At 36.0% G+C, this 16148-nt stretch overlaps 2 protein-coding genes across 2 annotated transcripts; both read right to left on the bottom strand.

Annotated features, from left to right (window-relative positions):
• Positions 1-1008: 1008 nt before the first annotated feature.
• Positions 1009-4379, bottom strand: LOC111997504 (probable aquaporin PIP2-5). The gene is made up of 4 exons (XM_065765220.1): positions 4033-4379; positions 3357-3652; positions 1672-1812; positions 1009-1466 (listed from the first exon to the last, which is right to left on the bottom strand). The coding sequence occupies exons 1-4, from the start codon at positions 4331-4333 to the stop codon at positions 1344-1346; spliced, it is 861 nt and encodes a 286-aa protein (XP_065621292.1). The 5' UTR covers positions 4334-4379; the 3' UTR covers positions 1009-1343.
• A 288-nt stretch (positions 4380-4667) lies between these two features.
• Positions 4668-6301, bottom strand: LOC136064051 (probable aquaporin PIP2-5). The gene is made up of 3 exons (XM_065765217.1): positions 5905-6301; positions 5361-5524; positions 4668-4886 (listed from the first exon to the last, which is right to left on the bottom strand). Exons 1-3 carry the CDS (start codon positions 6203-6205, stop codon positions 4668-4670), a joined length of 684 nt encoding a protein of 227 aa, XP_065621289.1. The 5' UTR covers positions 6206-6301.
• Positions 6302-16148: the final 9847 nt, after the last annotated feature.

Below are 16148 nucleotides of genomic sequence, written 5' to 3'. Positions count from 1 at the left end.
TAAAACTGTACCAATTTAACCAGTGAAACAATACTGAATGTTTTGTAAAATGAATAGATAAAATAGATAAAGTGACTTTGTGTGGTGCCAAATAACTAAAAAAAATAACTTTGCTGTGAAGGCTATTAGAGGGGGAGAGAGAGGTACTGTACGTACTATTGTGGTAGTAGTGGCCACAAAGCAAAGAGTCTGATAGATGCACACGGATGCTAATGGCACGTGCATGGGCAGTATGGGAACATTGTCCAAGCCACGTTAATGTCACAATAATTAAATTAATTAGTTCCTAATTCTGCTTAGAACAAATGCTATCTGACAAGTCGAGTAATGCTTGTACAAGCCACGTTAATGTCACAATAATTAAATTAATTAGTTCCTAATTCTGCTTAGAACAAATGCTATCTGACAAGTCGAGTAATGCTCACATCGAAAGTTTTGTGTGCTGATTTACCAAATCATGAAATTCTATTTTTAAATTAAGTCGCAAAAATCTTATATTAATTTATTACGACAATACGACCAGATTACCAGAGAAAAGAAGTTAAACTTATTACTTATTGACCGAATTAGCATGTGATTAAACCGCAATATTAAGCCCACTAAATCTCGTGTTAAAGCAAATTTAACTGGTAATGTATGACCTAGCTGGGCGTGACCCACGGCACCGAAACCATTGTACTTGACAAGATACTTATGTAAAGTGTGAACCGCTCTTATGTCCTTTTCCTTTTGTTATCATTGTAAATCTCTCTCCATGTTGCACTTTAATTAATTAGCCACATTAGGCAAGAGTTTTCTTCTTTTGGATTCGACTTTTTATGTCACCTGATTTTGCTTCTTTTTGGATTCGACTTTTTATGTCACCTGATTTTGCTTCTTTTTCATGATGACATAGTTAGACTTTGTGAACAATTAGAATTCGGTAGATTGCCTTTCAACGTAGATCATTATTCCACTAGGCACTACTATTGAGTATTGAGCAATTTCAGTCTTTCAGACAATAGAAAGTGAACACTGACCAACATCCACATAGCTCAAACTTTACTTAAAAGCATAAACGAGTACAAAGTGCCAAAGACATAAGTTGAAAAGGACAACATATAAGTAAAGCCTAGAAGAACAAGAGGAATTAAAAAAATCGGCCCCTTTTCTCAAAGAGACTTTAGCCTACACTTTTATGCTCCTTAACCCTCTTAAGGAAATCAAGAGGGCCAAAGAAACATTAATACACAAGCATAAGCACTACCCTATTATTCTTTTCTAAACACATCAAATCCTTCTTCCAATGTCATTTCTCAGTAGAACCATGATGAAGGAATCAAATAATTAAGCCTCTTTGTTAATCAAACATGGGAGGAGTTGCTCCTGAATGAGCCAAGAGCTTTCGCAGCACCAGCTCTCAAGATGAATTGGTGGTAGAAAGCTGCTAAAGCTGCACCAATGAATGGCCCAACCCAAAAGAGCCACTGGAAAAGAAAATAACAAGAATAATTAAGTGATATACAACAACGAAATCTGCTGAGGATTTATAGCCAACTTCAAAATTTTACTAGGAATTAAACTTCGATCGTTAGTGTTCTATATACTAGGAATATAACTAAATGACACAACAACTAAACAACTTTAATAATAATGCAAATAATCAATAGTCTAAGGAGGGTATATACTAACATGGTCATTCCAGGCCGTGTCATTATTGTAGATAACAGCCGCACCAAGACTCCTAGCGGGGTTGATGCCAGTGCCAGTGATTGGGATCGTGGCCAAGTGAACAATGAACACAGCAAATCCAATGGGGAGTGGTGCCAAAACCTTCAATTTCAGGACAGAACACAATGTGTCAATAAAATATCAATTTGATAATATAATCCATAGTCATTTGTGGCTAAGAAATAGTCCGCGGACACAAGCAATCTACAATTGTAATTTTCTAATAGTGCCCAATAGTCTACCCGTGAAGCAAAATAAAAAACAAAAACAACTTCTTGCAATATTGGAATCACACAATAAAGGTCACATTCAAAATTGGGATTAGATGTTCATTATACCAGAAAGCCTACAAAAAATAATAAATTAAGTTTGGAATTTTCTTTATACAAAACAAAATCGTATCTGATTTGATACGTGGATTGAGATGAATGTGGAAAGAATCAGAAGGTGTTTACAAGGGGAAAACGACATCGTCCTCATTAATATACCATAGGACCCACGGGGCTTATGATAAGACTTTAGGAAACCAAGACCTCCTAAACGAAACACGCATACGCATTCATCAATATGGAGAATCACTTTCTGAAAAGGAAGCAAACTGTGTGAGCCTTCTGCAGAAACCACAAATCCATGGACCCCCAAACCTTAGCCACTGAATCTGAATGGCGCATGCTACATTACCATCATGTGTCAATTGGTTAAAAGATGAATCATTAAGCTCAAAATATACTAGGATATCACATTTGCACTTTTGGGTTTTAACTTTTAACCCCCAAAGAGTCTCAATTAAGTTCAAAGCTAAAGCGACTACTGTTGGTGTTTGGGAAAAATTCCACAAAAACACTTGACCAGAAGGAAAAAGAAGTATTTTTAGCCCCAAATATCTATCCATTTTCTAATATTTGTTCCAAGAAATTAAAAGCTTAAATCAATGAAATCAGATGCTTAGACATTAAAAAATTTAATTTTAATTTTTTTAAAAAAAACTAAGCTTGGTCGAGTGGGTGAAAATATGCGTAAAAATACATATAATTTGTAAGATTGTTTAAACACTGAAAACTGTTAATCAAAACACCCTACAAACAGCCCCTAAAAGTTTTAGTTCCAAACCATCAGTTTGTAACACTATTTATGTGTACAGTAACACTCTTTCTGGAGCCGGTAAATCTCCTCTCACATTTGAGATCTATTTATTAAATTCATGGAGTAACCTTCAATCATAATAAATGTAAAAAGAGAGAGTACTTTTTTACTAGCCTCTAGAAGTACCCAAAGATTGAAGCTAAATTTTTTCCTTCAAAACAAGTAGGACATAACAGATCTTTTTATTTAAATAGATTAGATAAAATATGATCATTATGTCAAATTGCCCTTTACCTTTAAGAGTTAACACAAGATATCATCCCATTAAAAATAAAAAATAAAACACAAGATAACAACCAAATTTTTTGTTACTATAAATAAAAAGATTTATAGCTAACTGAATCTCAAGAAAAACACAAAAGACCCAAAACGCTTTTTAAATAAGAAGCAAGCATTAAAAAATAAAACCAAAAACAAAAAAGCTTAAAATATAGATATTTTGATACACACAATTCCCAAAATAAAATTGCATGTATAAACTAGAGAAATGATAAGGTACATACAGGAACGTGTGAATCTCTAGCTTTCCTCTTGGGATCAGTGGCAGAGAAGACGGTGTACACAAGCACAAAGGTCCCTACGATCTCGGCGCCCAATCCAACGCCAGTGCTGTACCCATCTGAGAGAGAGTTGGCCCCACCACCATACTTTACAAAATAGGCACTCTGAAAGGCCTTGACGAGCGCAACACCACATATGGCTCCCAAGCACTGAGCCACCATGTACAACACGGCCCGAATCAGCGACACCTTACGAGCCAAGAAGAGCCCGAAGGTCACTGCTGGGTTAATGTGACCCCCTACGTTCAAAAACAAGTTAACAAGTTAGCTAGTAATAGCCAAGGTAATAGGCTTAAAATTTTATATCTTACCAATATGAAAGACTTATGATTCAAAAAGAACAAAGCAGTTTAGCATTTTATTTTTATAGAAGATGATAATGGATCTTTACGTGACTAGCTGAAATTTTTTTCTACAAAAGCAAAACAGACACAGAGAAGGAAACGGAAAGAAAAATCCACCTGGAATCTTTAACCAAAAACAACCTTACCAGAAACTTAAAGCATCCTAAGTTGTTATGTTTGAAAGCAAATATGTACATTTTCATACAAGAAAACAAATCACTAAAGAAGGACATTGAGAAAGAAAGAAAGAGAGTGAGAAATGGAAACACACGCACCTGAAATCCCAGCAGTGCAGTAAACAAGAACGAAAATCATGCCACCAAAGGCCCAAGCAATCCCAAGATAACCAACACCACCACAGGCATCACCTTTCAAGGCAGGGTCAATCTGGCTCTTGTAGCCAATCACAGTCAGAACCGTGACATACAGAAAGAGCAAAGTAGCTACAAACTCAGCTATCAAAGCCCTGTAAAAGGACCACTTGGTTAGCTCCACAGGATCGAACAACGGTGCTGGGGGTGGGTCGTGGTAGTCTTTGGCTGGAAATGAGCCATGCTCTGCAACATCCTTAGTCATGGTTAATAGACAAAAGCAAAAGGATGAAGCTTTGGTGAGAGAGAGAGAGTGAACCAAAAGCTTGAGTGAGCTCTTAGTAAGAATCGATGGAGTCAGCTTTCAGGTTATCGAACCACCTCATGGCCACGGGTCCAAGACTAGAAGGGAATACCTTGCACATCAAAGTTTCATCTCTGGAGTAGACAGCCATCCTTTGGTTAAAATGATTCACATGTTCCACAGGGTCAGTTTTACCGTTGTAAATAGTAAAGGTTGGCTGGTTAAACACCGAGGAAGCTTCGCTTCTCAATCTTACGCGTGAAAGGTGACCTGGAGATTTGATTCAAAGCCTTGCTCATGGCATCATTGCCCTCCCCCCATGGGGTGGCCTTTGAGGTTGCTTCTTACGAGGGTGCTCATCCTCATATGAAAAAGATTCGCTGATTGGAGTTCGAGACCTCTGCTCATAGGTGATGTCTTGTCTGTCACCTGAGTCGTCATTGGAGTGCGAGGCAGCACGTTTTCTTTTCGTGTGGCGCAGCTCCCTTCTTAACCTTTCAATCTCTATTGCATGCTGTTTTTCTCTGCATGAGAAACATGACTTCCGCCATGAGGTTGAGTTCGTTCAGTGTGTGTAGTATGCAAGCTGCCTTCACGGTCTTGCCTCTGCTCCAAATTGAGAAAATGATCAATATGTTAGGACGCCCCAGACTCTACCGGTTATTGCCCTGGTTCAGCATGATCAACTGCTGCTACTTCCCTTACACTCAAGCTCTTCTCACAGACGGCGCAATTGTAGGGTTAGGATTTGTGGCCCAAGCCCAAAACAATAAATTTGTAGAGTATGGGTGAAAGAGCTAGGATAAGTATTGGATTGACAACAACGAATCACAGCTTTCAAACACAAGAAAACATGAATTTACACGTAACTCCAAAAAATCCGAAGAGCTATATTATTGTTTATCTGATGAACAAAGGTCTTAGGGTTACAATCAAGTTCTCTCTTTTTTTCTGCTTCTTTTTTCTTCCCCCCCCCCCCCCCCCNGGCCCCACCACCATACTTTACAAAATAGGCACTCTGAAAGGCCTTGACGAGCGCAACACCACATATGGCTCCCAAGCACTGAGCCACCATGTACAACACGGCCCGAATCAGCGACACCTTACGAGCCAAGAAGAGCCCGAAGGTCACTGCTGGGTTAATGTGACCCCCTACGTTCAAAAACAAGTTAACAAGTTAGCTAGTAATAGCCAAGGTAATAGGCTTAAAATTTTATATCTTACCAATATGAAAGACTTATGATTCAAAAAGAACAAAGCAGTTTAGCATTTTATTTTTATAGAAGATGATAATGGATCTTTACGTGACTAGCTGAAATTTTTTTCTACAAAAGCAAAACAGACACAGAGAAGGAAACGGAAAGAAAAATCCACCTGGAATCTTTAACCAAAAACAACCTTACCAGAAACTTAAAGCATCCTAAGTTGTTATGTTTGAAAGCAAATATGTACATTTTCATACAAGAAAACAAATCACTAAAGAAGGACATTGAGAAAGAATGAAAGAGAGTGAGAAATGGAAACACACGCACCTGAAATCCCAGCAGTGCAGTAAACAAGAACGAAAATCATGCCACCAAAGGCCCAAGCAATCCCAAGATAACCAACACCACCACAGGCATCACCTTTCAAGGCAGGGTCAATCTGGCTCTTGTAGCCAATCACAGTCAGAACCGTGACATACAGAAAGAGCAAAGTAGCTACAAACTCAGCTATCAAAGCCCTGTAAAAGGACCACTTGGTTAGCTCCACAGGATCGAACAACGGTGCTGGGGGTGGGTCGTGGTAGTCTTTGGCTGGAAATGAGCCATGCTCTGCAACATCCTTAGTCATGGTTAATAGACAAAAGCAAAAGGATGAAGCTTTGGTGAGAGAGAGAGAGAGTTTCTGGATTTGGTGCTTGGGTGTAGAAATGTGAGAGAGTGTAGGGGTATATATAACGGGAGAGGAATAGAGAAGAGCATAGAAAGGACAAGGAGTTTTGGTTTAAAGTTTAAACAGAGAGGATTAGGATTTAATTACAGCAATTTGGGTTCTGAAATATGCTACTAATGCTTTGGTTTCTTTCGCTTTCACAGACCCCACCTGACTTTACCACGCTACCTCCCACTTAAACTTAACCATTTTCCTCGTTTCTTAAGAGAAAAAAGGGAATCTTCCACTGCTTTGGAATTATACTATTTAAGAATAAAAGATTTTTTTTTTATATAAAAAGTTTTAATTCTGGTCACTTAAAAAAAATAAAAATCATGTTATAAAATAAACAAATTGCACATGAACAACTTGAAATTAAGTAAAAATAAATAGTTTATTTATGTTTGTTTATTTAGCAAATGAGTTAAGTTCAAGCTTATAACTTTAGGCAAAATTACTAATTGAGTCAAGCTCAAATGTTATGTGGTCATGAACTCAAATGTTATGTGGTCATGAACAAACTAATGAGTATAAGACTCGATTTAGTTAATTATATGGATGTAACTGTGTGCGGTGTGTGTGCGCGCGCGCATGTGCGCATCCATTGTGAATAAAAATATATTGAGATTGAATTGAATAAGTTTGTAAATAAATTCATAAAGTATCAAAATGTCATTTGAAATTTAACGATATCATAATAATTAGGGATGGCAATGGGATGGTGGGACCGAAGGATGGGATCTTCTCCTCGCCCGCATGATTTTATCTTGCCCCATTCCCGCCCCATTCCGTAAAACTCTACTTTTTGTTAATTTGCCCTATAACTAGTATAATTTTTTTAATGAAACATATTTCATTAATAAAAATATGCTTGAAATTACAACTAAATTTATCCCATCAAATCAATCAATTTTTAGAAAAAAATTGAATAATATATCTAAGTGTTTAACAAGACAATCATAAAAAGTAAAATAAAAAATAAAAAAAAATACATAGTATAACACATAACAAAATAAAAGCTAGAATCACATTGGTAGAATAAAATAAGCTAATATTGATATATTTGTTTAAATAGTAGGGTTTTAGAGTATGAAAAATTTACTTTTTCTCCCCCCCCCCCCCCCGCGCGCCCCCATTAGAAGCCTCCTTCCTTTATAGAGCCACCCTCCTCTTCATCTCCATCATCCACTTGTTCCTCATCCATGAGTTTGCTTGAATACATGTCACGTCAAGCATCTTCTTTTAGCTCTGTGTGAGTGGCGGTAGGTTAGGATGCACTATTCGGGGGTCTTCTCCACATAAATGCAGCTAGAAAAGTTGCTGCAGAGTATTAAATACGGTGGTAGCAGCTTTCCCTTTAGATATTTCTCCATCCTTATCGTTTTCCAGCATACTCAGAACTTATCTTGATCAGGTAGAGTCCTCGGAAGGTCATTTTGGCCTTTTAGACACTCAATTGATTTTTACTATTCTCGTCAGAGGACTATAATCTCTTCGGGCGGCAGATGACCTCTTCGGACTGTAATCATTCTTCCCTCTGAGGGTCCCACTTCCAGATGGGCCTTGCCCTTACCACCTCCTTCTTCTCGGTCGCACAATAGCTCTCATATGGGCTCTCGGCCCATTATGTTGGATTGGCCCCTTTTTCCCCCCACAATATACATTAATGTATGTGTTACATTTTTTTTTAATAATTTGAATAATTATTTATATTTTTATAATAAAAATTGTGTTTAATTTTAAATTCATCTATGTGTTTGCACGGTTACATTCTAGTTTATATATATATTAATAGGTAAAGCTTAAAGAAAATTCAATTAAATTCTAAAATTGAGCTCTAATTTTGTGCCATTTGTTTTAAAAATTTTCTTAATTTTGATGCACAAATCTATATATATAATAATAGGTGAAGCAGAGAGAAAATCGAATTAGATTTCAATTGGATTTTCAATTTTGCGCCACTTGTCCTAACCAAAACTCAAAAAAAAAAAAAAAATCTAATTAGATTATAAATTTGACTCCAATTTTGTGTCATGTATCTTATCTAAATTTTCTAATTTTTGTGCCCAAATAAATGATGCATTAATATCTAACACGGAAGCCGAGAAAACCACAATGATAATGCTCATTAGCCTAAGCAAAAACATCTTACCTACACACTTTTATGAAGATTATAAATTATACTTCAATTTTGTGTCATGTATCTTATCTACATTTTCTAATTTTTGTGCCCAAATAAATGATGTATTAACATTTAACACAGAAGTCAAGAAAACCACAATGATAATACTCATTCGCTTAAGCAAGAACATCTCATCTGCAAACTTTTATGGGTGATCTCAATAGAGTCTGGAGCACATCTAATCCCCCAACCAGAACAAAGGAGTCCAACAAGAAAGACTATAAAAGCAAAACATCATCTCCTCCTAATTCCATATCGTCATCACATGTCTCCTCCTCTCTCATCCTCTACCAACTAGATCCACACACTACCCTCTTCTCATCCTTATGAATTTCTCAGAGCAAGGCCGAGTTCAAACACAATGTTCAATCCCAGTTTTCCTTACTTCACACTCTCATACATTAGCGCTTCATTAGCGCCTCCTAGAAGATTCCAAGCTCAATAATCAGTTTTTATTTTTTAATGTCCCTTTATATATTTTAAATAATAAAATGCAATATATTTTTTTTTTATTCATTGTTTTATCTAATGTTATCCTATATACGATAAACCAAAAAAAGAAAAAAAGAAAAAAAGAAAGACCAATAGCATTACTTAAATAATAAAATGCAATATATATTTTTCATTGTTTGATTTAATTCTATCATCCGTGTGATAAACCCAAAAAAACAAAAACAAAAAAATTGGCCAATAGCATCTTTACAATTAACCAGTCCCGTGCGGTAGCACGGGGTTACATACTAGTACTTACTACAAGCTAAAATTGGAGGGACTAGACAGAATTAAGTTCTAATTTTGTGCCATTTGTACTAAAATTTTTCTTAATTTTGATGCACAAATATTTACTAAATGCTAAAATCGAAAGGACCAGGCGTTGGAATGGAGAGAAAGATAAACAATGAAATTATTTAGTGGGGCACATGATATACACGTCCATTGGCAGAACTTCGTGGGGAAGATAGCTACCTCTCTCTCTAACTCTAAAACCTTTGTAGAGATCTCAATCCATTGTGTGCAGGATCATTCGTGAGACAAAAACCATGACCAACTGCTCCATGAAATCGAATCCAAAAGGTTTGTCTGCTAAGGCCCTGCCTCTTCTTCTTTTGATTAGATCCAAATTATACAAAATTTTAAGTTATGGTTTCAATTATTGTTAAAACAATCAAATAGCTTATGATGTTCGATTTGTGAAAATTGAATTTTTATATTAAATTTAATTAATGGTTTGCTATATTTGGTTCTGATTTTGAGTTGTTTAAGTGCAAAGGCTCTTAGCAAGAGTAAAAGAGGGAAATTGAAAACTGTCTTTTTTTTTTTTGGTGTGCTAGGTTACCTGCCTTTGTTGTTTCCTCACTTAAAAGCCACGGCACACTTCCTTTAAGTGTAAAAGTCGTGCCCTTTGAATTCCAATACCTTTATTTTCAATTTTTATTTTTTCAGTACGTTCTCACTCTTTAATTTTTTACATCATTCACTCTGGAACAATTATTGAAACTAATGTGTTTGTTCTTGGACCAATGAAAAAGATATTGTTTAATATATGTTGACCGTTTCAAGTCATATATATCAATTACGTGACAAAAAGATTTAAACTTTGTTAGGGATTGATTTCCATTATGCATTCAATATATTTGAAAGAATGTTTATGAAAACGAGTGAGATATATGATTGGCAGCAGTGGGTATTATAAGAGGATATATATGTTGTGTCGCTGATAAACATGTTTCCCCAAAAATGATTCTCTGGATGCTAAACTAATCTATTATGAGAAAAATGTAGGGTATAGATTTAGAATGGCTTAGACGATGGTGATGAAGATGATCGCAAGAGATACCCACACAATTCCCTTCAAAACAACATTCAATTCCACAGCTCTTATTCTTTTCTATATTTCAGTCTTATGCTGTCTCTATTCATTCCTTGAGAGTTTTCAGAATGGAGTCTCTAAACATGAATGCCAGACTATGGTCAAATCTTTTTTCTTAGCATTGGCCTTTAATTTTACCTCTTAAAAATTGCCTGCAAGATGTTTGTCAAATGCTTGACTATAAGATTTTTGTGACATAAGGACTTTAAAAGTGTTTGTTTGTTTGTTTTTTTCTTAAGTTTCTTTCTAGAATCCTTTGGCTATTTTGTTATACCGAGCACTGAGGTTTGAATTGATACTTTAAGAGATCAAGAAAACCTAAAAAACTTCAATATGTTAGAGCTCCATTTAATTTAAATTGTCAACTCCCTCTTTAGTTATATTTTTGTGCTGTTAAGCATTTGTATGACAAATTAGTCTATTGAGAATTAAATGAGTCATTATTGGTAACCTTGAAACAAAACTTATGAGAGCGAATATCCATTGATTCGAAAATTTACATTTGCAATTCTAATATGGAATGTCCTCACTTGACTTATTGTATCCATTTCAATAACATTCGTATCTTAATTATTTTATTTATGTGAGCAGAATATCCATTGTATTATGTGGACAATTGATTTGATTCGAAAATTTACATTTGCCTAATTCTAAAATAGAATGTCCTTTTTTGGCTTATTGTATTTATTTCAATGAATTTTCGTATCTTTTTTATTTTTTCTTGCTTTAGTTTTTACATAGCCAATAATATTGATTGGGACAATTGCAAAATCATTCTGAATCATCCCTCCTCAAATAATAGAATCCCAATGGAAGAAATCAATAACGTATTATTAGTAGGATTATCACTATAGTTCATGTTGTTTGAACCCAAAACATACAGTAACATCAAACATTTCCAGGTCATGCAGCAACCCAGTTCGAAATGCTATTCTAAATGAGTAAAACAAACCATTGATATGGAATTCCTAGCACAAAACAAAGGTCATGCCTGAAAGACTTTCAAGTTTCACAAATACAATGCCTACGACCCAATTACTACCGCATGTAATTGTAATAGGTTTTCTTGCTTTAGAGACAATTACTAAAGCTCCATGATTTAGTTACAACTAATACTAATTTGTTGTTTCTGTTCTTATTTTGTTGGTAGGTTGATTGAAGTGACGCGTATACAAGATTTTCCAATGCATACTTGAGTTAGCAACTATCCCTAGAAAATTGAGATCAAAGCACAATATATGAGAGAATCGATGATATATTAAAGTCAAGGCATAATTAAAATTCAAATTCGCCTTTAATTGTAGTTTAATTTTGTGTTAAGTGACCCATTTATAATACTCAACAAGAAAGCTGGGATGACCTTCATTCGTTATTACTATTATTCAATATTTCTGTATATTAACACAGATTACAAGCTAATATATATTAATAGGTAAACCCGAGAGAAAATTCAATTAGATTTCAAATTCAAATTCAATTAAAGTCTAATTTTGTGCCATATGTCCCATTTAAATTTTTAAATTTTTGTGCTAAGTGAGTTAATTCAATGTAAAAATTGGATTTCAATTAGAGTTTAATTTTATGCCAAGTATCCCATCTAATTTAAGTTTTTTTAATTTTTGTATCAAGTGAGTTAATTCAGTGTAGAAAATGAGGAGTCTAATATAAATAAACCATAAAAAAAACCTAATCATATATTTAACTCTATAAATAAAAGGCGAAACACCATTTTAGTTCATATATTTTGGGGTCATAATTAATTTGGTCCCTACATTTTGGTAGCAGTCAATTTAGTCTCTGTTATTTTTAATTTAAAATCAAATTAGTCCCTACAATTAACTCACTAGTGAAAATTGATTAAGTGGCAAACGATGTACACTACTAGCACATTTTAAGCTTACATGGCTTATATAATAATATTAAAAATTGACAACTCATCATTTTAATTAATAAAAATGTCATGTCATAAACAAACACCCAAGATGAAAGAAAATGAAAATATGCCAAAGACCGAAATAGAAAATTTAATTCCCTTTTATTTTCTTTCATTTTTCTTGCAATCCAAACACTCACAAACATCGAAGATCTACGAAAGACCGTCTATGTGTATTTGGATTTGTGAAAATTGAAAATCTAAAGGCGCCAATTTCTTGCCAGTGTCCTCACCACTGTCCCGAACCCTCTGCAAGCTACTGAGAGAGTTGAGTAAGGTTTTAGCTCATTTGGCCTTTTGCTGCACCATGTAATCATAATACTTATTTCGTCAATGGGCTTAATGCAAAACAAGCAACAGAAGACCATGATAGGATTTCTATTTACCTTTTTAAAAATGAATGTTAGTCCTTTACCAGAAAAAAAAAAAAATATATATATATATATATATATATATATGTACACATGAACTACCATCTCTGTTCTTTGTTGCGTTAACTCCCTTAGTCCCCCAACGAAAGCTCAAAGCACACAAGCCACGGCCCCACACAATACATGCCAGTACAAATCAACTCCATTTCGTCCATTTTCCTATTCTTCTTCTTTAACTAAAATCCCCAGATTCCAAAATTCAAATCCTCTGCCATGGTTGCACCATCAACTGAAATTCCCAAGCTTTGTATTCCACCCACTAGATCGAAACTACGACTCCATCCACTGGTCTTTCATTTCTACTTTCAGTTTTCACATTCCAATAGAAGATTTTCGATGTTTGTGTGTGTTTGGATTGCAAGAAAATGAAAGAAAATAAAAGGGAATTATATTTTCTATTTCAGTCTTTGGCTGATTTTATTTTATTTTCTTTAATCTTTGGTGTTTGCTCATGACGTGGCATTTTTATTAATTAAAATGATGAGTTGTCAATTTTTAATATTTTTATAGAAGCCATGTAAGCTATAAATGTGTCAGCAATGCATACTGTTTGTCATGCATTTTCCGATAGTGAGTTAATGGTAGGGATTAATTTAACTCCAAATTAAAAATAATAGGGACCAAATTTTCTGTTATCAAAATGTAGAGACCAAATTAATTGTGACTCCAAAATATAGGGACCAAAATGATATTTTCACCTTTTACTAATATGAGAAAAGATACAAAACATCCTGAATCACGAATGCATGACTCAATAAAAGATGGAGTTTCTTCTATTCATGTTACAAAGTTATCAATTCCTTTGGCATAGTGTGCCAAGCTATGAGATGGTTTGTTTCCTTCACGCCGACCATGCTGCACTCGTGATTGTCTAAAGTTTTGCAGCTTAACGTGAATGCCTCCTATGCAATTTTTGATAATAATTGGTACCGTGGACATGTCTGCGAGAGCTCCTGAGAGAGCCAAGGAGTCTGTCTCAAAGATGGCCTCCTGTATTTCGATGTCAGTAGCGAAAGAGATTGCTTCCTCCATTGCTTTGGCTTCAGCTTCAGGTGGTCCCAGCAATAGTGGCAGATGCTTGCTTAAGGCAGCAAGTACTGAACCCTCATGATCACGCCAATTCCAACTGATTTGGAATTTTTGAAGACTGCTGCATCCGTGTTGACTTTATACCATGGGAAAGAGGGAGGAGTCCACCGTGAGTCATTGGCAGTCTTGGGCTGAAGGTGTCTAAGATGTGCTACCTGGAATTCCGCATGCAGAGTTTGGGCTTTGTATATCATCTCCTCGCTAGATTGTCGTGGAGATCCAAGCCGAGACTTGTTTCTATTGCACCACATGCACCAAGTCAATGTGGCAATTAGCTCAAGCATATCCTTTCCCACGTGTTGCATGAAAACAAGGTGCTAGAGAAAATCCACAAACTCCCTATAATGGACTCCTAATATCAAGTGATAGTCTTGTTTTTTTCCCATGTCTCATGTGCTTTGTCACAATTCCAAAAGATATGTCCACTAGTCTCCTCTTGCATGGCGCAAGCTTCACAAGTGACTTCCTCTAGAACTCCACGGTGGTATAGATTAACTTTGGTGGGGAGTATATTGTGGCAAGCTCTCCACGTGAAGGTTTTGATTTTGTTTGGAATATTGAGCTCCAAATGGTGTTCCAAAAAAAGTGATGATCCTGGTCATTTGATGCACAACCTTAATGGGCTTGAGAGGATAAGGATAGAGCTAGCTTATAGGCACTATTGACTGTGAAAATTCCTTTTGGATGGTAGGCCCAGATAAGACTATCTTTGGCGTGACTGTAGCTACGTGGGATACTGAGGATTGCGTCAACATCTTCAGGGAGAAAAATGTGGTTGATCAAGTCGAGCTTCCACTCTCCTGTCTCATCATCAAGAAGGGTACATACCTGTGCATCCAAGGGAATTGTGTTTGGCGTGGAGATGGGTCGAAAGGTGGATTGCTTTGGGAGCCATCTGTCAAGCCAGACTTGTGCTGTTGTGCCATCACTAATCTGCCATCTATATTCGGCTCTAACCAAGTCTTGGGAAGTAATGATGCTTCGCCAACCATAAGAAGGTTTCAGGCCCAGTTCTGCCTGAAGAAGGTTAGTTTGCGGAAAGTATCGAGCTTTGAGGACCCGGTAAACTAAAGATTGGGTGTTTGTTTACAGCCACCAACATTGCTTGGCTAAGAGTGCCAAGTTAAAAGCTTTTAAATTATGAAAGCCCAAACCACCTTCCTTTTTTGGAACACAAATTTTGTCCCAAGATAGCCACACCATTTTATTCTTCCCATTGGATTGGCCCCACCAAAATGCTCGAACCATGCTAATCATTTCATCACAAAGTATGTCTGGGAGTTTAAAGACACTCATGGTGTAAGCCGGGATCGCTTGAGCCACTGCTTTTATGAGAATTTCTTTCCCTGCTTGTGAGAGCATCTTCTCCTTCCAACCGGACAACTTGCTATCTAGTTTTTCTTTGATTTACCCACCAGAGATGGTAGCCCCAGGTATGTCTCATGTTGCTTTATGACCTCTGCACCAAAGCACTATTTTATCTCCTCTTACATGTCTTAGGAAGTGTTATGGCTGAAGAATAATTAAGTTTTCTCATGGTTGATTTTTTGGCTTGATGTTTGCTTATATGTCTCCAAGATTCATACAAGATAGTCACAGTCTTCTTTAGTGGCTTGGTAGAAAATAATACTATCATCTGCAAAACAAAGGTGTGAGATATGTGGGCCTTATTTAGAGGGGGAGGGGGGGGGGGGGGGGGCTACCACTCCTTAGATAGATCTTATTAATGTGGCCCTTTGAAGAAGAGATGAAAGTCCCTTTGCACAAAACAAGAATAGAAAAGGAGAAATTGGGTGCCTTTGTCTCAAGCCCCGAGAAGGGATAATGTGGCCACGGGGTTTGCCATTTAACCTGATTGAGTAAGTAATAGTGGTAACACATTGCATCATAAGGTTTACTCACTTAGTAAAAAAAACCCATCTTATGCATTATATCTTGAAGACAGATCCATTCTACTCTATCAAAGGATTTACTCATGTCAAGTTTCAAGGCCATCTCTCCATTTTTTTTCCATTTCTTTTCTGGTTTAGGTGGTGCATAGTCTCAAAAGCAACTAAGATATTATCAATTATTAGGCGTTCAGACATAAAGGCACTTTGATGCTCACTAATAATCTTAGGAAGGAAGAGTTTTAGCCTGTTTGCAATAACTTTAGAAGCCAATCTAGATATTACATTACTCAAGTTTATGGGTCTGTACTGTGTTATCTTTGTGGGATTTTTGATCTTTGGAATCAAAATAACATGAGTTTCATTAAATTTTGGGGGAACAATGCCAAAATTATAAATTCAAGTATAGCCTTATTTATGCACTCACCAAATAAAGACCAGAGGTGTTGATAGAATAGTGGGGGCATA

The sequence above is a fragment of the Quercus suber genome, unplaced genomic scaffold (assembly GCF_002906115.3).
Source record: "Quercus suber isolate HL8 unplaced genomic scaffold, Cork oak 2.0 scaffold_616, whole genome shotgun sequence".
Lineage (NCBI taxonomy): Eukaryota > Viridiplantae > Streptophyta > Magnoliopsida > Fagales > Fagaceae > Quercus > Quercus suber.
This window is presented reverse-complemented; position numbering and strand designations above follow the sequence as displayed.

Bases quoted from the DNA above. Each gene is read 5' to 3' on its own strand.
- LOC111997504 (XM_065765220.1), bottom strand. From the start codon at position 4,333: ATGACTAAGGATGTTGCAGAGCATGGCTCATTTCCAGCCAAAGACTAC. The intron at 3,653-4,032 runs GTGCGTGTGTTT...TTTTGAACGTAG, and splicing joins CTGCACTGCTGGGATTTCAG to GGGGTCACATTAACCCAGCA. The intron at 1,813-3,356 runs GTATGTACCTTA...CTGAAATTGAAG, and splicing joins CTAGAGATTCACACGTTCCT to GTTTTGGCACCACTCCCCAT.
- LOC136064051 (XM_065765217.1), bottom strand. From the start codon at position 6,205: ATGACTAAGGATGTTGCAGAGCATGGCTCATTTCCAGCCAAAGACTAC. The intron at 5,525-5,904 runs GTGCGTGTGTTT...TTTTGAACGTAG, and splicing joins CTGCACTGCTGGGATTTCAG to GGGGTCACATTAACCCAGCA.